The sequence below is a fragment of the Suricata suricatta genome, chromosome X (assembly GCF_006229205.1).
Source record: "Suricata suricatta isolate VVHF042 chromosome X, meerkat_22Aug2017_6uvM2_HiC, whole genome shotgun sequence".
NCBI lineage: Eukaryota > Metazoa > Chordata > Mammalia > Carnivora > Herpestidae > Suricata > Suricata suricatta.
In genome coordinates, this window is record NC_043717.1 from 72,841,646 (window position 1) to 72,862,412 (window position 20,767).

The following is a 20,767-nucleotide window of genomic DNA, read 5'->3' on the forward strand; positions in this document are numbered from 1 at the left end:
TAAACGTGCTTTAATTCAGCCCTGTCCTTATAAGGAGATAAAAATCACGTTCAGAAATATGCAAATTCTTGTTCACAAACCTCGCTTCATTCTGACAAACTGGCTGCCACCCTGATAAACAGATTTTCTTAAAAGGAACTGTAAACCAGAGATAGACTTACTTTCTGGTACTGAAGGGAAAAAAAAGTGTGTCTGATTTCCCGCTTAAGAGAAAGATCTGGCACTGCGGGTCACCAGCATCACTCCACTCCCCAATCAAACGCAGTTCGTCTTGGCGCTCCTGAGCCAGCTCTCGCCCACTACCCAGTGCAGAGGGCGGGGCTACATCTTAGCCTCGCCTCTTTCGTGGCCTCCAGCCAATACCTGAGACAACTGGAAGCAGGCAGGGTCACAGTGAGGACCCGCCCCTCACTCCCGCTCAGCTAATCAGGGCGGGCGGGGTGTGGATTTCCGTGCTGACCCCGCCTTCCCGGCGCCGGGCAATTTAGAGCCGCACGCCGGGCGGGAATGTAAGATGGCGGAGTAGCAACGTGAAGCGGTAAGCCCTTGAGTCTGTGTGCCGACTTCGGTTTTCGGTATCGGCAGCAACAGTGAACGCTGAGCGGAGAGTGCCTACGGTGGTTGGCCAAGATGCCGAATATTAAAATCTTCAGCGGCAGTTCCCACCAAGACTTATCCCAGAAAATTGCTGACCGCCTGGGCCTGGAGCTAGGCAAGGTGGTGACTAAGAAATTCAGCAACCAAGAGACCTGGTAAGGGCGAAGTTGGGACCCCAGTCGGCCTCACCTGCCGGGGTTGGCGGGGACCATGCTTGGGCTGCAGAGGGTAGGGGGATGGGGCCGTCGCGTGAGTTCTGAGGGACGGGGGGGGGGGGGGGGGGGGGGGGGGGGGGGGGGGGGGGGGGGGGGGGGGGGGGAAGGGGCAGCGGCAGCTCTGTGGAGAGCGTGCCCCAAGGGCTGTTTCCGTTATTTTTCCTCTCGCGGGAGGGTCACGTTCATTCTCACCGTGCGGTGGGGTGGAGTCAAGATGGAGCATGAGGCGAAGCTGTTGGGTTTGAAGGCAAGGGTTGGAGGACCCAAGGCGGGGATAGTGGCTGCCTAGAGCGAGGGGACGGGAAAGACGCTTAGCCTCGGCTAAGGGGACACGTGGCTTTGTCGCTTCTCTGTTGAGCCATGCAGACTGGACTGGGTTCACTTTAACTCTTGGACCAGCTTGCTTGGGAGAGCCTTACTGCGTAATAAGCCCTCCTGGTGTTTCATTTAGAGTCTAAGAAGCTAGTCAATTCGAAATGGTGTCGATCGAGTTTCGTTTTGAGGGAAATTGACATTATGGACTGAGGGCGCCAAAATGATTACTAAGGGCTTGCCTTGGATTGGCAAGCATTGGCTTTTCACATCTTTAGAATCGGGGCCATATGTAAGTTAAATCTAGTTTATCAGATAAAGTGATGCATTAACTCTGCATACTGATTGCCAGCATCTCAGCTTGACCTATCCAGAAAATTTGGGGGAACCTTAGTTCTGGAATCCTTGACCTTTTCCAGTGCGGATACTGGTACAGATGATACAGAAACCTATTTTTCAGTAGCAAAGTCTCTCCTGAACTGGTCCACTCCTCTTAGCGCTGTTGTGGGGAATTTAGGAAACCGTTTTCATCCCTGAGTGTTAAGATAATGGAAGAAAGATAATAAGGGTGGAAGACCGGAATTGCATAGTACGTTGCAGCTGGAATTTTTTTTTTCATTGCCTTGCTAATTAAATTGCTCCCTCCTCCCACTTCCAACTCCTCCTGCACCTGGGGCCATCTTAAGAGATAACTTAGTTATTTTATCCTTTCAACCCTTCCACCTAAGCAGAGAATCTTCTGGTTCTGATAGGTATACTTTGTGTTTTGTGATCCTGTTGATCAAATCAGAGCAGTGCCCACAGTCTTACCGATGCGGTCCTCTATTAAGGGGAAAGTTTACACCAAACCTAATGGTCAGTTAAATTAGTTAAGGTTACTTTCACCATTTTTTCCTAAATACTTCTGTTTCCTTCTTTTTTCTTTCTTTCTTTAAACTTGCTATGGAAGTGTAACTCCCCTATCCTTTCTAGACCTGCTGATGAAAGCAATCATCTGTAGTGGACAGCTTCCTTCTGGATACTTGATTGTTGTGCCGCTGGTTGTGATGCAGATGATAGTGCAAACACTGACACCATCTGTTACCAGGCAGTACCTTAGTCAGAAGATACTGGCCAAGCTGCTGTCTTTAGCTTTGACCACACCATTATGACACCCTTATGATGAAACCATACAGGACCAGACTTTGCATGCGGCAGTATAGGTGGGGGACATTTAGAGGGGTTTTTTTGCCCCCCTCGTTAGAGAACTATGGTTATTAAATCCTCTGCCTACACTTATAGGAAAAATCCAAAGACCTTATTTTTCTTTGTGTTAACCCTTCACCCTCTGTCATAATGCAATACCCTAGAACCTGAAACTATATTGGGAGAGGGGGAGGACGAGAACAATTTAGTGTTCTGACCGATCTGAATTCATCAGCAATTCCCATCTACTTCTGAAATCAGGCTGGTTTCATTTTTAAACAGCTGGACAATGGCACACTTGGAAACGTTGGTTAAGATTAAGCCCAACATGGAAAATTGCTGACTGGCGTGGTTTCCCTTGTTTCAGGCTTAATCATTAGCTTTTTGGGTCCCTAGGTGTTCCGAAATCTTCACTGAACATAATTGAATATGATGCCTATGGAGCCTTCCCCTTCTGCCCCCTGCCCCCACCTTTGGCTCTTCTGCACTGTAGAAATGGTACCAACTGCCCTCTGTGACTCTTGGGCTCTGAAGGGCATAGATAGAGCAGCTCAGGGGGTACTCTGGGTCATCAGCTGGGGAACCACAGAAGCCATCCTCAAATGAGACCGTTCTGCTATTTGTATAGTTGCTATTTGGCAGAATTGCAAGGGTTGGTGCTCTCCTGAGCAGAGTGGCATTACTTCTCAAGAGCTGTCCAGTTATGCTGGAAACATACATCCAGGCTCTGGAATTAGAGAACCAGCATTTGAAATCTTAGGTTTTCTTGGCCTCACCTGTAAAGTAATAGCTACCCATAGAATCATTGTGAAGATTAAATGAGCTACATTAGAACATGGTCCAACGCAATAAATGCACAGTAGATGTTGCTAAGCGGTGGTGGTGATGGTATTGCAGAAAATGTGGAAACTACAGAAGAGGACAAAGGGGGAAAAGGACCTCCCAGGATCTGCTGTTCATATTTGGATTTATAACCTTCCAGATATTCGTTTGTGTTTATGTGCTGTTTCAAAAATGTAAGATGTCTATGGCTTTCATCACTTAGCAATATATTTTGAATAATTTTTCCCCTTAATAGTTAGTCTACATGGTTTTAAGTAGCTGTTCTGGTCTTGTCTTTTAATGCTTTTACCATAATTTTAGATAACCGAGTCTCTTCTAGTAGATATTTCCCGTTGTTGGCTAATGATTTTATAAAACCTTTGAACACAAATCTTTGTCCATTTCCTTAGGACAAATCCGTAGAAGGGGAATTACCAAGTTAAGGGATAAGACGCCATTTTTCAGGCATCTGATACCATGTTACCAAATTTCCCTCTAGAAAAGTTGACCCAATTTCCGTTCTCATCAGCAATAACCAAATTAATAGTAATTAATGTATACTGAGTGCTTAAGAGGTGCTAGTTATACATTTCTAATCCCCTTTATCCCCATTTAATGGATGAAGGAACTAAGATTCAGGGGTTAAGTAACTTGCCCAACTCTGGGTACTATTGCTTACTATTTTTGTTGATAGAATATCTCATCTGGCTTTTAAAATTTTTGAATAAATTGAAATTTTTGATTTTTTAAAATTCTCTTCAATATCGGTAAATAGCTTTGGTTGATTTGGTTACTCTGTATAGGCTCAGAGCTAGAGGACTTTAACTTTGGTTGCCTAGGATTTTTCTAAGAACTATATCCCTTGGTTAGTTAATCCCTTGTGTTTTGCACATGCCGATGTCTCCATCTAAATTCCTGAGATTTTTCTTAAGAATACTATCTGCCTTCTAGATTTCACTTTATTTCCACTTGTGTTTCTTAGCATTCCGTGCTGGTTGGATGCACTAATGCTAAAGGAAAGGTAAAGGAGAAGCTGGTTTTCTCATTGGATGGACATAGCCAGCCTGGCGTTGCTGGAAGATTGGGGGAATGTTTGGAGAACACAGCTAGAGGGAGAGAACATGGAGTGTTACTCTCTAAATCGCTAAACCAGTTCTTTCCACCTGATAGATTACATTAAAAGCAAACAGGTTTTAGGCACAGCTGTTCTACCATCGATCACTGCCTAATTTATCATCTCTTAGAGGAAACCATAAAAATAATATTAAGATGTTTTGAGGACTCATTGAACTTTTTATTGACTAAGCGGTAGTTTGCTGGCATTTGAAGGCTTTCTGAAAGTCTGTACCTTATGAATACTACTGGAGGGGTGAAATTGATCATGATTAGTGAGATTACAATTATGCACAATAAAACAAGGCTGCGTCCTAGTTTACTTTACACTGCTTTATTTTGAATATAGTTAAATAAAATTTTCAAGTTACTAGATACATGTCTGGTTATAACACCTTTCTGTGCTTAAGGATTTAGTCCTAAATTTGGTTTTGAGACATGGCTGAACCGTTTGGTTGACTATCATTGGGTGATATGATAACACAAAAGTGTTACTAGCAATTGTGTTGGGTGCTGAGCTGGTGCTTTTGTGAAAATTATTATTCGAACCTTATATGATGTTAGAGTATAATTTCTAAAGGCATCACCTCTGCTAAATCTATGTATGTAACAAATAGTCTCTGATGTTTACGTTGGCAGTGATAATTTAATTTTATAATTAATACTTTTTTAAATTTTTTAAATATTTATTTTTGAGTGAGAGAGAGCACGAGTGAGGGAAGGGCAGAGAGACAGGGAGACACAGAATCCTAAATAGGCTCCAGGCTCTGAGCTGTCAGCACAGAGTCCAAAGCAGGGCTCGAACCCACGAACTGTGAGATCATGACCTGTGCCAAAGTCGGCCACTTGACTGAGCCACCCACGCTCCCCTTAATTTTATAATTAATACTTTATCTGCTTTCAAGAAAGGATTTGAAACCATGATGGTCACATGGTTTGTTACATAGGTGCTTCAGAAGGCTTCTAGAACAAAGGCCTATCATAATTGTGCCAAGAATTTGGCACAAAGTGGTTACTGCAGTCTAGTGTTACTTTAACTATATCTCTTGGCTTCCTGGTAGCCAAAAGGATAAAGGCATTTACAGTGGATTATGTAGTTTTTCTTTTTCTTTTTCTTTTCCTTTCTTTTATTTCTCTCTCTTCCTTTCTTCCTTTCTTCCTTCCTTTCTTCCATTCTTCCTTCCTTCCTTTCCTTCCTTCCTTCCTTTCAGAAAGAACAGCATGAGCAGGGGAGGGGCAGAGGGAGTGGGAGACCGAGAATCTTAAGCTGGCTCCACACCCAGTGAGGGGCTTGATCTCACCGGTTGTATCTTACTATCTTATCTTACCATCTTAACGAAGGTGAGATGATGAGCTGGTGACCTGAGCCAAAATGGGATGCCTAACCAATTAAGCCCCCCAGGCTCCCCCAGAATCCATTGTTTTTTAAGGCTGACCTTGGTGATTAGCAGATGTCACTTCAGCTCAGCCAGGGTCCACAAAATTGCTTTATCATTCTTTTTTTTGCCTCAGTATCAGTATTTCAGGATCCTGCTGCAAAATTCTTTGTCACTGTCACATTTTGGTGGGCCCAATGGGTTGTAGTTTCACCCAAAAAGAAACCTCTTCCAGCTGCATATCTGTGGAAAGGGTATGAGCAGATTTATCAGTCTTTTATTAAATTTTGTAAGTGTTTTTTACTTTTGAGAGCACGAGCAGGGGAGGGTCAGAGAGAGAAGGAGACACAGAACCGGAAGCAGGCTCCAGGCTTGAGGTAGCTGTCAGCACAGAGTACGACATGGGGCTCGAACCCACAAACCATGAGATCATGACCTGAGCTGAAGCAGGACGCTTAACTGACTGAGCCACCCAGGTGCCCCAGTATCACAGTCTTTTAAAGAAACACATTGGGTCTACATTGCCTCCAGGGTGAAGTAAGTTACATTGTAAGGAATGATAGAAGTCTGGCTTTTCTCAGTAGTATACCTGTGGAAGTTTCACAGTTCTGACTGACTTGAGTGGATACCAAGAGGCAGCCTAGTCCTGAGGGATATTCATTCACTATTTATGGCCTGGCTGGCTGGGGATGGAGAAGAGCATGGCAGATCTGGTCCCTGCCTTCACAGAGCTTGCATCCTAGTGGAAGAGACAGGCAGTAAACAAAAATAACGTGGTAACAAGTCATGATAAGTGTTTTTGAAAGCAGTAGCTGAGGTGGTGAGGGAGGGTCACTTTATGTCACTATATTATGGAACATTTCAAACATGCAGAAGTAGAAGAGTATAATGATCTCCCCCAAGGTACCCATCACTCAGTCCAGTTCTGAATTCATGGCTTAATCTTGTTTTCATCTATCATTCCCCCTTCCATACACACCCACAGTCATTTTGAAACGAACCTAGATAGTATATCTCCCATGTACATCTCAGTAATCACAATCCCATTTTCTTGCCTAAAAAAATTAACAGCAATCTCTTAATATCAAATAGCCAGTATTCACGTTTCCCTGCCTCATAATTGCAGGTGCTTTTTTTTTCTGTTTGCTTGAATTGGTTTACAGATAAGGTCCATATACAGTGTAATTGGTTGATTAGTTTTAAGTCACTTTTTTTGATAGGGTCAGAGGAGATATTTCAGTTGAAGCCTTGAGAAGTAAACTAGTTGTAGGAAGAACATTTCAGGTGAGTGGGAAGAAGTGCAAGGCAATGATGTGAGCAAGGAATGTAAAGGAAGGCCATGTGACTGATGCATAACAAGCTAGGGAGAAAATCTTTCGAAATGAGCTCTCTCTCAAATAAAAAAAAACCCCGAGTTTTCCAAATTTTCTCACAGTAGTATTGCACAGTTTCTCAGAACATCATACAACTGGACTAGGTTCATTGACTTAATGCAGAAATCCTTTTGTTTTTAGTTACATTTCTGTGACCTCAGCTTTCACGGAGGACCGCAGTTAACACTTTACTCAAGTATGCACAAAGCATGATAATGCACTTCTGTGTTCAAAGTGGATTTTGAGATAGTTGTAGATCCACAAGTAATTCTAAGAAATGATGCTGAGACGTCCTGTGCACCCATTACCCTGTTTCCCGAAAGCCCCCAGCCATAGTCATTCCAGACTAGAGTTTTCTCACAACACTGTGGTGTGAAGGGTGCCTGGGTGGCTCAGTCGGTTAAGCGTCTGACTTCGGCTCAGGTCATGATCTCACGGTTCGTGGGTTCAAGCCCCACATCGGGCTCTGTGCTGACAGCTAGCTCAGAGCCTGGAGCCTGCTTCAGATTCTGTGTTTCCCTCTCTCTCTCTCTCTGACCTTCCCCTACTCACGCTGTCTCTGTCTGTCAAAATTAGAAAACATTTAAAAAAACCAAAACTGTAGTGTGATACAAGAAGCAGGATAAGAAAACCCTCCTGTCACCACAAGACTCCTTCCGGTCATAACCACACCCACCTCTCTTCTCCCTCTATGTAGTTTCCTTATGTTGCCTTTGTCTGGTTTCCCTGTCTTACTAATACTGGCCTTGTAAAATGCATTGGAAAGTATCCTCCTCATCTGCATTGTAAAAAAGATGGTGCACATTTTGTGTTAATTCTTCAGATGTGTGGTGGAACTCTCCAGTGAAGGCGTTTTTGGTGAGTCTTAGAGGCTTATCCATTTTTAAATTTTTTTAAAGTTTATTTATTTAAGTAATCTCTGCTCCTAGTGTTGGGCTCGAACTCCTGACCCTGAGATCAAGAGCTGCATGCTCCTCTGACTGGGCCAACCAGGTGCCCTTAGGCTTACCAGTTTTTTTCATTCCCCTTCCCCCAAGAACCAGCTTTGTGTTTCATTGGTTTTTCTCTATTGTTTTTGGATTTCTGCTCTTATGGTCATTTTCTTCCTTCTTACTTCGGGTTTATTTTGCCCATTTTCTACTTTTTAAATATTGATTATTGAGTAAATAATGCACTTTTAACATAAGGATTCCTAAGACAAAATACTTGTTTAATTCAGTGCCTGAAGAAGGTTTGTCTCTGGATATCCCAAACTAATGGGTTTTCGTCTTTGTGTCTGGCTGCCAGGAGTCTCAGCTTCCCTGTTCTGATTGATTTCTTGATTTGATTTTTACTATTTGCTTTAATTTGTCTTGCTTTACAATGTAAACTAACCCCATTCTCTTTATTTTTATTGTCTTTTATTTTTTTAATGTTTATTTTTGAGAGAGAGAGACAGAGCATGAGTGGGGGCAGGGCAGAGAGAGAGGGAGACGTATTTTCTGAAGCAGGCTCCAGGCTTTGGAAAATACATCAGCACAGAGCCCGATGTGGGGCTTGAACCCACGAACCGTGAGATCATGACCTGAGCCAAAGTCAGATAGATGCTTAACCAACCGAGCCACCCACACACCCAACCCCATTATTTTTAAAATTGTTGCTTGAAATGGAAAGGAATGAATATTAAATAACTGTCTTCCTTTGTCAGCCGCTTCTGGCAATGGAACTCTCTCCTGTTGAAGTTCTTCTCTTGATCAGTAGGAGGTATCCACTATTCTGACCTCCTCCTGGTTGATACATGCTGCGTAATACACAGATACACACACATCCATAAATACCCCCACCTCACCTACATGATTAATTGGGGAAATGGCATTGCTTTGAGGTGTCACGGAGGTTATGATTTTTTAATCATAAGTTATTCTTGGAAAGAATCCACGCATGGATATTAAAACTTTCATTTTATGGTAAAGCACAGCCCTACTCCATAATTAACTTCCCGTGGAATATTTTTTAAACAAGACTTACTAATTGGAAAGAATACAGTTAGCACAAAATGGAGGCAAAGACCACATCTGTTTTACTCTCCATGTGTCCCCAGCACAGTGACTGGCATGTGAACATTTATGGTTTGTTGAGTAAAGTGCCAGTATGGTAGATGTGGTTCTGGCTTCCACAGAAGACATCGTTATAGAACAGTAGTGTGATTCATTCTTCATGATCTTTCTACTTTTGTTATATGTGGATTGTGACAGTCATGGGCTCTGTATCCATTTCGCATGCACATGTCCTATTCCTGTACATAATGAGACACAGGCAGCTCACTGAAATTATGGTCCGGTTGCCTGTAAGTTCTTTAGCCGATCTTTTTCATGCCATGTCACATGTAACAGTAGGTAATATTTGTATAGTACACTGGAGTGAACTGAGGCAGTAAACCGCTTCTGGAATAGGGGCTCCTCCTGGGGATCTCCCAGCATCTTGAGGGGATCAGCACCCGCATGCAGCTAGAACCCATTAACAGGATACTAGTAGGGAAGCTATGCTTTTTAGGCTGTACTGTCTGTAATAGTGTAGTATGGTGCTTTAAAATCCATTGTTTTTTGTTTTCCTTGCTTTCTGCTTGTAGTGTGGAGATTGGTGAAAGTGTACGTGGAGAAGATGTCTACATTGTGCAGAGCGGCTGTGGCGAAATCAATGACAATCTAATGGAACTTTTGATCATGATTAACGCCTGCAAGATCGCTTCCGCCAGCCGGGTTACTGCAGTCATCCCGTGCTTCCCATATGCCCGGCAGGATAAGAAGGATAAGGTGGGAGCAGAATCACCTGTAAAAAATTTTTTTTTGTTTTAATCAGAAGAAGCACTTGCCCAGAGTCGCAGAAAAAATTCCTTAATCCTCAGATACATATTAGAAGGTATTAGGTTGTTTTAATCACATTCTCTTAGGTATTACCCAATGTTCAAAACAATTGACATGTGATTGGATTATATAAATCAACAATTACCTGTCTGTGACTTTTTAATTGTATCAGTAGAACTAAGCACCAGCCACCGTGGAGTAGAATATTTTTTAAACTAGTAGATCCTCTGGGACTGTCATCATAAAACTTGAAGTAGGTTATATGAATGTCTGGTCTCATTATACACATGCACATCTCCCCTTATTTTTCTGGTATATTAGAGGTTATGGTACATATATAATAAAACTTTGCAGGTCTGTTCTAATAGTGCCTAAGTTTTACATACAGTGTCTGGGAGGCCAGACATTTTTATTCGGGGACTACAGTGCTTCTACAGAGGATAAAGGGCATGGGCTTTGCTAGTTTATAGTGCAGCGGGTGTGTTTTACCTGTCATTTAAAGAGGCTGAAGTTGCTGGAATGTTGACCTCCAGATGAGTAAGCAAGTGGTATCATTTACACAATAAACTCGAATTTCCCTTCTGTGATCTTTTAAGTTTTGACATATTAGATGTTACACAGGTTTGAGTATGTATGTATCAAAAGAGATTTTAATAATTCTTGAGAAAAAGATTTTTTTAAGTCTGCCTAGTTTAAATAATTGAGCATTGGAACCCTTGAATAGGCTGAAAATATGTATGTTAAGAAAACAAAAGGTCGGAAGGTATTTTTCTTCTCTGAAATATGTACCCTGATTTGGAAAAGTGATATTCCACTTAATATTTGTGCTAGATTGCGATTTCCTCATAAAGTCAATGGCCATGGCACTGTCTGTGAATTTCCTGGTAGCGCGGTGCCGTAAACACAGTAGGTGCACAGTAAGCAAATGCTTCTTGAGCAGATGAGTTGTTTCTCAGAATGGCTTGGTTTTTTTGTCCTTCTTCTTTCATCCCCTCCATTTAGAGCCGGGCTCCAATCTCAGCGAAGCTTGTTGCAAACATGCTCTCTGTAGCAGGTGCGGATCATATTATCACCATGGACCTGCATGCCTCTCAGATTCAGGTATCTGGATGCCAAATATTCAGCATTAGAGAGTGGGAGGTGTGGGGAGGAGAGAGCCGCTTATGCTGAAGACTGCAGAGAAGTAAGAACCTGCTCAAAGACAGCTCAAAATAAACTAGCAATTGGCACCATTTTAAACATCCTCACCTTAAACATTGCTTATGGTCTCAGTCATTGGGGGTGCTTGGTTAAGGGAGGCTGTCTGGTCCTCTAAGAAGAACATGGGCTTTGGGTTCAGACCTGGTTTGAAAACGGGCTCTGATAGTTGCACAGAGTATTTAACTACTGTGAAAACACACTGCATTGTTATCATGAGTGTTAAATTTATGGTAGAAATGTCTGATCCAAGATAGGTGCTTGCTAATTGGGAACTGTTATTATCATCGTTAAATTTAGAGCCACAGATATCAGAATATACTTTCTAGGGGTGCCTGGGTGACTTAGTCGGTTAAGCGACCGACTTCGGATCAGGTCATGATCTCCTAGTCTGTGAGTTCGAGCCCCGCATCAGGCTCTGTGCTGACAGCTCAGAGCTCAGAGCCTGCTTTGGATTCTGTGTCTCCTTCTCTCTCTGCCCCTCCCCTGTTGACTTACTCTCTTTCTGTATGTCTCTCTCTCTCTCAAAATTAAATAAACATTAAAAATTTTTTAAAAAGAATATACTTTCTTGCATAAACAGAATAAGGGGAACACAGTATTTCTTTGTATTTTGTATTGTTTAAAGGGATTTCCAAATCTACATTGGAGGCTTATTGCAATCCAGTGAGGTCCACAAGGGTAGCTGATTATACCCATTTTTCAAACATGTTTTTATTTATTTTTGAGAGAGAGCGATATATGCATGCACGTGAGTAGGGAATAGAGGACCCAAAGCAGGCTCTGTCTGTGCTGACTGCAGAGGGCCCAGTGCAGGGCTTGAACTCAGGAACCATGAGATCATGACTTGAGCTGAAGTCGGATCCTTAACTGACTGAGCCACCCAGGTGCCCCTGATTATACCCATTTTATGGAAGAGGAACAGATTTGTTGAGAAACACAGCACAACTGTGGTATTAGAATGGGGATCTTTTAATGGTTACTCTCTGTGACCATTTACTATAAATACATTCCACTAAGTTTACGTATCAAAGCACCTCTAACTGGTTTAGCAGTTAGCTTTTGCTCCCTAACAAACCAGCCCAACATTTGGTGGCATAAGGAAATAAGTATTACCTTATGGGTCTGCACATGGCTGGGCAGTTGCGGTATTGACTGAACTTGGCCATCCTTCTCAAGGGCTCTCTCATTTCCTGTGGTCAGTCGTGGGTTAGCTGAAGGCAGGCTTAGCCCCTCTTGTTCGGGACTCTCTTGGGCAGCCCACGTTTGAGGAAGCCATTTTTAAAAACTTTTTAATGTTTATTTATTTTTGATAGAGAGAGAGACACAGAGTATGAGTGGGGGGAAGAGAGAAGGAGGGAGACACAGTCCGAAGCAGGCTCCAGACTCTGAGCTGTCAGCACAGAGCCTGATAGCAGGACTCGAACTCATGAACCGCGAGAGATCATGGCTCAAGACGAAGTTGGGACAATTAGCCAACTGAACCACCCAGGTGCCCCTAAGGAAGCCATTTTTTATCTGCTACCCTGAGCATGCCTTGTAATCAGTTTGAATGTCACAGGAAGGTATTATTTGGGCCAGTTATTACTTTCCTTATGTTAGTCATTTATAAATTGAAGAGCAGAAAAACAAAGCAAAAGTAACTCAGCTTCTTTCTACAGGGCTTTTTTGATATCCCAGTGGACAATTTGTATGCAGAGCCAGCAGTCCTGAAATGGATCAGGGAAAATATCTCTGAGTGGAGGAACTGCACTATTGTCTCCCCCGATGCTGGTGGAGCTAAGAGGTACGGCCGAAATGAGCATTGTTCTCAAAGTACTGGGGAAATCTTTCAGACAGCTATGTCAGAAAGTTGACCTTTTTTCTAGCAAGTGACAACTTTTAGGTTCAGTTGGCCCTTGAACAGCATGGGGGTTAGGGGCATCGACCTTTTCACCCCCCCTCTGCACACTCCAAAATCCACATACAACTTTTGACTGCCTTAGAACTTACCTATTGATAGCCAGCTGTTGATCAGAAGTGTTACCAATAACATAAACAGTCGATTAGCATACTTTGCATCTTATAAACGTTAGAGACAGTATTACAACTGAGCAAGCTAGAGAAAAGAAAATGTTATTGAGAGAATACATTTACCGAACCATACCGCATCAGGAAAAATCTGCTTATACATGGATCTGCACAATCGAAACCCATGTTTTTCAAGGGTCAAGTATACTTCAGAATGAGTGTATCAGTCAGTAGCTGGACGTAGTTTTATTGACCCTCTTTTACTGGCCTGAGTCACTGCCTGAAAGACAAGGCAGCCTAGAGGGGGTCCTTAAGTAGTTGCAGTATTGTAGGCTTGACTGAAACCCATTAGTAACTTGGCACCACAGAACTAGCAACAATGCTGTGAACCTGGAAGGCTAGGAAATTGCGTTTTCCAATGAATGGCACCTGCTATCGAACCACATGCTATTATTAGTGGACAAATAGGCTTTTACGCACCTCATGATGCCGTTGGCTTGACCGTGTTAATCCTGGCATTGAGACATTAGGCAGGTGGGAAAATAAAGTCCGGTAGCTTTATATTTAAAAACAAGACCTTAATATTTTAAACAGACATTGCCAGGCATTGCCAGTTTCAGTGCTTCACAGCCACATGGTGCCGACTAAGAGCTCTTGATTTCCTTAGTGGATCACTCATTAGTAATGCATTCTAAAGTCTGGCACATGTTCTTCTTGTTGTGGAAATAGAATGACGAGGCTACAAAAACACAGATGATTAGGAAAAGCTAATTTTGATCTTTCTAAAGGCCATTCAAATCTTCAATGACTGTTTCTCCACAACCTCTTCATTTCAGTAACTCCAACCGAACTGATAAGCCATGCACTTGAGTTCCGTTATCCAGCCAGATGTGTGGCTCTGTGAGTCTCATGTAATCGCTAGTTATCATCTGTAAAAGCGACAGAGCCGAAAAAGCATCTCCCTAATGGCAGTTGTCAAACTTGTCTTAACTTGTTGGGCATTATTTTCACATCTTGCCATGGGACTTAGAAAATAGTTGTGTTTGAAATAAATAATCAAGCCAAGATTTTCTTTCCAAAGTTGGATACAGGAAAACTGCTTTCAGTAGGTGACTTATTGCCACTTGAGCACTTTGTGTGTGTGTGTGTTTATAATTTTCTTACAGCGGTGGCTATCACTTTGGTCTTGGCAGGGTTTTTGGAGTAGATAGAGGTTCCTGTGTGATTGTGGCTTGCACAGAGTTCTCCCCTCAAGGATCTAGGGAGTGACTTTTTGTAGCCCTTCCTCCTTTGTCAGTCATTGATTTTTTTTAATGTTTATTTTTGAGAGATCGTGAGCTGGGGAGGGGCAGAGAAAGAGGGAGATGCAAAATCCAAACCAGGCTTCAGGCTCTGCACTGACAGCACAGAGCCTAACGCAGGGCTAGAACCTCTAACTGTGGGACCATGATATGACCTGAGTCAAAGTCGGAAGCTTAACCAACTGAGCCATTCAGGTGCCTTTGTCAGTCATTGCTTTTGTTGGCTGTGGAGTATGGGTGGGCTGGGATGCTTAAGCTAACTGAGTATGTATTTGTCTTAGATGAGTAAACATTCCGAGGAGACGGTTATTCTTGATGTTCTATGCCCACACAGTTCTAGTAATGGGGAACACAGGTTGGGGTTCATTTAGATCAGGGTACCTAAGCTGCTCAGGTTGTGGTTCAGACTTGTGTGTTCTCTATTATATGGTCTTAGGCTCTCCCCTGTCCAGCACAAACTCCCTTATGTGAACATAGGCACGATGGAAACCAGACATAATGCTCTGGTTGGATCAGTGCTGCATTAAAAATCAAGACCCAGGGCGTCTGAGTGGCTTAGTCATTTGAGCATCCAACTCTTGATTTCAGCTCAGGTCATGATCCCAGAGTTGTAGGATCAAGTCGTGCATCGGGCTCTGTGATGAGCATGGTGCCTGCTTAAGATTCTCTTTCCCATGCTTGCTCTTGCTCTCTCTCTAATTTTTTAAATGTTTTTATTTATTTTTGAGAGAGAGAGAGAGAGACCCCCAGCGTGACTGGGGGATGGGGCAGAGAGAGAGGGAGACACAGAATTTAAAGCAGGCTCCAGGCTCTGAGCTGACAGCACAGAGCCTGATGTGGAGCCCAAACTCAAACCACGAGATCATGACCTGAGCAAAGTGAGACACTTCACCAACTGAGCTACCTAGGCGCTCCTCCCTCCCTCCTTCTCTCTCTCTCAAATGAAAAAATAAAACAAAATAAATAAAAAACAACACCCAAAGCACAGGCTTCTTCACACACGATGACAGTGGAGCATGGAACGACACACCACAGGTGCAGCGTGCTGTTGTCCACACGGGATGGATTTCTATCTGAGTGAATTCCGTGGTACTTTGTCATCAAAGATTTGTCTTCTGTGTCACTTTCTAGTTTGGTTTATGTTATTTTGTAATAGAAAAATAAGACGCTTTGATTTGTTGGAGATCCTTTGCACTGTCCAAGCAAGATGTCCTATTTTCCTGGTTAATTGGTACAACTTTCTTTCTAGCGCTCCTAACAGGAACTTCCCAGCTTGGCGCGCAGGTACAGTTGACACTGAAAGTTGGTGGATCACTGAGGGGAGCGTGGTGAGCGCACAGGCACTGGAGTGGGCTGAGGACTTACGCCTCTCCTGCCAGAGGCTCAGGTTCACTTCTCATCACCACGCCCGCGCATCCAGCTGGGACAGTGTGCACCCCTGGCATTAGCTAATGGAAGTTCTCTCTCTCTCCCTTCTGCTGCCAGTCTATTAAATGAACATGTCTTAGCATCCTGCTGCTTCCCAGGACCGGCAAGGCATCTGGCTATTCCCTGCCGTAAACTGGCATTAATTATAATCGAAGTCTGACTAACTCGCTCCTGAACTGCTCTCAGGATACAGATGCATTAGTCTCTAAAACCTGCTTTGTGACTTTCCCTTTGAGAAGCCAGTCAAGTAAAGCTGTTCTCTTCCAGCCCTGAGAACAGTTTGGTTTCAAAGAGCGGTCTCTCCGGAAAAGAAGCCCACTGTGTAGTTCCTATGTTGGCATCTTTAGGAGACACACACACACACACACACACACACACACACACACACACACACGTCGAACTGTGAATGCGCCCCTGTTTTGCAGAGTGACCTCCATCGCAGACCGGTTGAATGTGGACTTTGCTCTGATTCACAAAGAACGGAAGAAGGCCAATGAAGTAGACCGCATGGTGCTGGTGGGAGATGTGAAGGATCGGGTGGCCATCCTGGTGGATGACATGGCCGACACCTGCGGCACGATCTGCCACGCGGCTGACAAGTGAGTGCCGAGAGGTGGGGCTGATGGTTAGAAGTGAGGAGCTAACTGCTTGCCGTCTGCATGACAGAAGCCTCCAAGTTTTTGCATCAGTGAATCGAGAGGGAGGAGAACTGGCTTTGGGAGTTTTTATTACCCTAGATTTGAATTGCAGTATGCATCAATTGATGAATATTTTACTTTTTCCCCCAGATTCACTTAGTTACTTTTTTCGTATTGTGCTCAACTATATAAAACATAAAATTTTCCACTTTGACTATTAAGCGTATAATTTGGTGGTGTTACATTTGTAGCATTGTGCAACTATCCCTGCTGTATTTCCAAAATGTTCTTAGCACTCTGAATACTCTACTTTTGACAGTTGATTTAAATTCTCTTTAATGTTTTATTTATTTTTGAGAGAATCAGAGTATGAGTGAGGGAGGAGCAGAGAGAGAGGGAGACACAGAATCCAAAGCAGGCTCCAGGCTCTGAGCTGTCAGCACAGAGCCCAACGTGGGGCTCGGATTTGTGAAAGGCAAGATCATGACCTTAGCCCAAGTCTGGTGCCTAACCAACTGAGCCACACAGGCACCCCCTTGATAGGTATTTTTTTGTTTTTGTTCTTTTTTAAGAAATAAAGGTAGAGATTTATAGGCCTGAACAGATAGGACTATACAATTGGCCCTTGAACAACACAGATTTGAACTGTGTGAGTACACTTATATGCATTTTAAAGTAAATACTGTAGAGGACTATAAATGTATTTTCCTGATGTTCTTAATAACCTTTTCTTTTCTCCAGCTTATTTTATTGTAAAAATACAGCATTGGGGCACCCGTTGGGTAAGCATCCCTACTTTGGCTCGGGTCATGATCTCACGGTTCATGACTTCAAGCCCTGCATTGGGCTCTGTGCTGACAGTATGGAGCCTGCTTGGGATTCTCTCTGCCTCTCCCCAACTTGTGCATCTGCTTGCTCTCTCTCTCAAAATAAATAAATAAACTTAAGAAATAAAAATACAGCATACACTGTAACATGCACAATATGTGTTAATGGACTACTAATGTTATTGATAAGGCTTCTGGTCATCAGGAGGGTATTAGTTATGGTTTGGAGGAGTTAAAAGTTGTGTTCAGATTTTCAGCTGCGGGGGTGGGTGGTTGGCACCCCTAGACCCCATGCTGTTCCAGGGTACACTGTATTTTCCTATTTATATTTTACCTAAGCCAGAAACCCGGGTCCTACCTCTCAACTGTCCATTTTAGCTACCACCTTGCTCATATTATTTCTCATCTCCTGCCTGCACTGTTCTAAACTGTCTTCACTCTGTTCTCTCGGCTGCTGCTCACCAGTCTCATACCTCCCCAGTCTGTCTTCTCTCACACTGCCTCCCCTTTTGCTAATCTTTCTAAAACTAAGGGTAGATAACATCGCTCCTCTCCTTTAAAACCTTAAGTGGCTCCCCATTGCTTATAATCCACATCACTGTGGACAGGATAGTTTCTCATGGTTTTTCCTTAACCTCTGGATGTCTGTGCCAGGCACAGGGCCTGGCATATAATAGGGGCTAAGAAAATACTTGTGTGCTGAATGATTCCTGATTTGCATCCTGGAGTATACATTTATAAAACTCATTCTGTCCTTATATTATTAAGGTAATGCCAATTGCTGTAACAGATCAACTCCCTGAAATGTCAGTTGGCTAACACTATAGTTTCTTGTTTGTGGTTTACTCCAGTGCAAGTATTCCTCTGTTGGTATTGTGGTGCCACATCTTTAACATAAGGCTTCCAAGATTACATTGGAAGACATTTCCATTTTGGCCGGCCACAAAGAGAAGAGAGCATGGAGAATCACCCATGGAAGCTTAAAAAAATTTTTTTTAGCATTTATTTATTTTTGAGAAAGACAGAGACAGTGCAAACAGGGGAGGCAAAGAGAGAGAGGGAGACACAGAATCTGAAGCAGCTCCAGTCTCTTAGCTGTCAGCACAGAGTCCAACATGGGGCTTGAACTCACGAGCCATGAGATCATGACTGCAGCTGAAAGCGGATGCCTGACCAACTATTCTACCTAGACGCCTCACCCATGAAAGGCTGTATAAGCCCAGCCAGTGGTATGCGTTGTACCTGCCCACATTCTGGTAGCTAGAATAAGGCACATGGCCGCTTCTAATGATGCACAGGAGGCTGGGAAAGGTAGTCCAGCCTTGTGCCCAGGAAAAAAAGGATATGGATTTCATTGAGCATAGAAGTCTGTGCCAGGCTCACTACATTGATCCAAACCTATTCAGATCAATACTTAGTCCAGTTATTTCTCTTTGCTATGAACGAAGTTATGCCCCCCCCCAATATGTTGAGGTCCTAGCCCCTATCCCCCAGTGCAAGGCCCCCTTGGAGAGGGGGCCTTCAGGAGGTCACTAGGTTTAGATGAGGTCACGAGGGTGGGACCCTCATGATGAGAATAGTGCCCTTGTGAGCAGAGACACCAGAGAGCGGATCCCCCCATGCGTGAGTGCACAGTGAGACTGCGGCTGCCAACAAGCCCCCGGGAGAGGCCTCAGGATGAAGGTCACCTTGTCACCACCTTAATCTTAGGGTTCCCGGCCTCCAGGACTGTGACATAAAGTTCTGCTTTTTAAGGCACGCAGTCTGTGGTATTTCGTTACGGCAGCCCAAGCTGACTAATTCGTGCCTCCCCCCGAGCTCAGGTGCTGCGGTGACAAGTGAGATTAAGCCAGAGCATGTCTGCTTTTTCCTCTAGACTTCTCTCAGCTGGAGCCACCAGAGTTTATGCTATCTTGACTCATGGAATCTTTTCTGGCCCGGCCATTTCTCGCATTAACAATGCATGCTTTGAAGCAGTAGTCGTCACCAATACCATACCTCAGGAGGATAAGATGAAGCATTGCTCCAAAATACAGGTAAGGATGTGATTCTTGCAAAACAAGACTCTGCTAAGTATTCAGGAGGTGGTTGCATACATTGAATTGAGTGTGTTCTGAAGACTCCCCGCTTTGCTCTTAAGGCTCAGTCTGTCATCAGGGTCTGTGGTTCAAAAGTAAGAAAACAACATGGTTAGATGGTTCAAATTGCTAGACACACCTCTGGAGGACAGAGCGCCAGGGCTGCCACATTTCAAGACTCTCTCAGTGATTGGAATACCCGCTCACATTTACAAGTCCTTGCTCTCCAGTATGTGTGTGTGTGTTCCCTCTTAACTATTGGCCCCTGCAGACATAATGTGAAACCTTTGAACTGGGGGTTACCCCCCTTAGGAAGGCAGTGTTTCTCCGGGCATGGCCTAGGATCCTCGTTAAAATGTGGATTCCTTTGCGCCGCCTGACACCTGCACTGCCCAGACGTCCTGGGACCACTGTTTTACTTCCCCAAGGAATTAAGACACCAAAGTTCATGTGCTATTGTACCAAAAGAACAAGGCCTTACTTAATTAAAAACGTGTCCAGTAGTCCATTAGCTTTCTGAAATTAATATATAGAATTGAAACATCGATGTCCTTCTAAAGGATTTTTTTTCAGCTTAAATGTTTTGTGGAGTTTTTTTCGTTTTTATTCCTAAGAATTTATAAATGTCAACCTACCACCATCTTGGTGAGTCTGAGTCAGGGATTTTTCTCCATTAGCACTTTGACTCTTTCCTAAGTGGTGATTCTAAAATACGACACAGAGGGGCACCTAGGTCACTGTCAGTTAAGTGTCTGACCCTTGATTTCGGCTCCAGTCATGATCTCACAGTTTGTGAGTTCGAACCCTGAGTTGGGCTCTCTGATGTCAGTAGAGTCCACTTTGGATCCTCTGTCTCCCTTTCTCTCTGCCCCTCCCTGCCTCTTGCTCTCTTGTGCTCGCTCGCGCGCGCGCGCTCTCTCTCTCTCTCTCTCTCTCTCTCTCTCTCTCTCTCTCTCAGAATAAATATTAAGAAAAATGTGCTGCAGAATGGCTGGGTGCCGCTCCCGAGGGGAAACAGCACAATGCAGCCGTTTTAGGGGGAAGGACCCTCACGGGGCTGCTCCTCAGTGTCTGCGAAAGGGTAGGTCCTCTGCCTGGGTGACCCTAACCTGTCGCTTTTCTTGCTTTCCTAGGTGATCGACATCTCCATGATCCTTGCCGAAGCCATCAGGAGAACTCACAATGGGGAGTCCGTTTCCTACCTGTTCAGCCATGTCCCTTTATAACAGAATTATTGCTGAGGCTTTTTACAAATAAAGTGAACCCCCACCCCTTGTTGTCCCTTGGTATTTGATGAAAAATCCAGCAGAAAACCCAGCTTGCTCCAGTGTAGCTTTCCACACCCCACCTAAAATTACAGAAAGAAGGATTGAGCTTTACCACTGGGATTTCCTGCCTGCATGGTCTCCTTCAAGCCTCTCTCGCAGCTTCGCAGTTTTACCCACAGCCGAG

At 43.7% G+C, this 20,767-nt stretch overlaps 1 protein-coding gene across 1 annotated transcript; it reads left to right on the forward strand.

Annotated features, from left to right (window-relative positions):
- The first annotated feature begins 466 nt into the window (after nucleotides 1–466).
- Nucleotides 467–20,593, forward strand: PRPS1 (phosphoribosyl pyrophosphate synthetase 1). Its single transcript, XM_029930897.1, has 7 exons — nucleotides 467–752; nucleotides 9,602–9,785; nucleotides 10,839–10,937; nucleotides 12,695–12,819; nucleotides 16,198–16,371; nucleotides 19,114–19,273; nucleotides 20,449–20,593. The coding sequence occupies exons 1-7, from the start codon at nucleotides 631–633 to the stop codon at nucleotides 20,539–20,541; spliced, it is 957 nt and encodes a 318-aa protein (XP_029786757.1). The 5' UTR covers nucleotides 467–630; the 3' UTR covers nucleotides 20,542–20,593.
- The last annotated feature ends 174 nt before the right edge of the window (nucleotides 20,594–20,767 follow it).

What these genes read in the sequence shown, in the direction of transcription:
- PRPS1 (XM_029930897.1), top strand. Translation starts at nt 631, where the DNA reads ATGCCGAATATTAAAATCTTCAGCGGCAGTTCCCACCAAGACTTATCC. An exon ending in GATGCTGGTGGAGCTAAGAG is followed by an intron (nt 12,820 to 16,197) that starts GTACGGCCGAAA and finishes CCTGTTTTGCAG; the next exon opens with AGTGACCTCCATCGCAGACC. An exon ending in AGCATTGCTCCAAAATACAG is followed by an intron (nt 19,274 to 20,448) that starts GTAAGGATGTGA and finishes TTGCTTTCCTAG; the next exon opens with GTGATCGACATCTCCATGAT.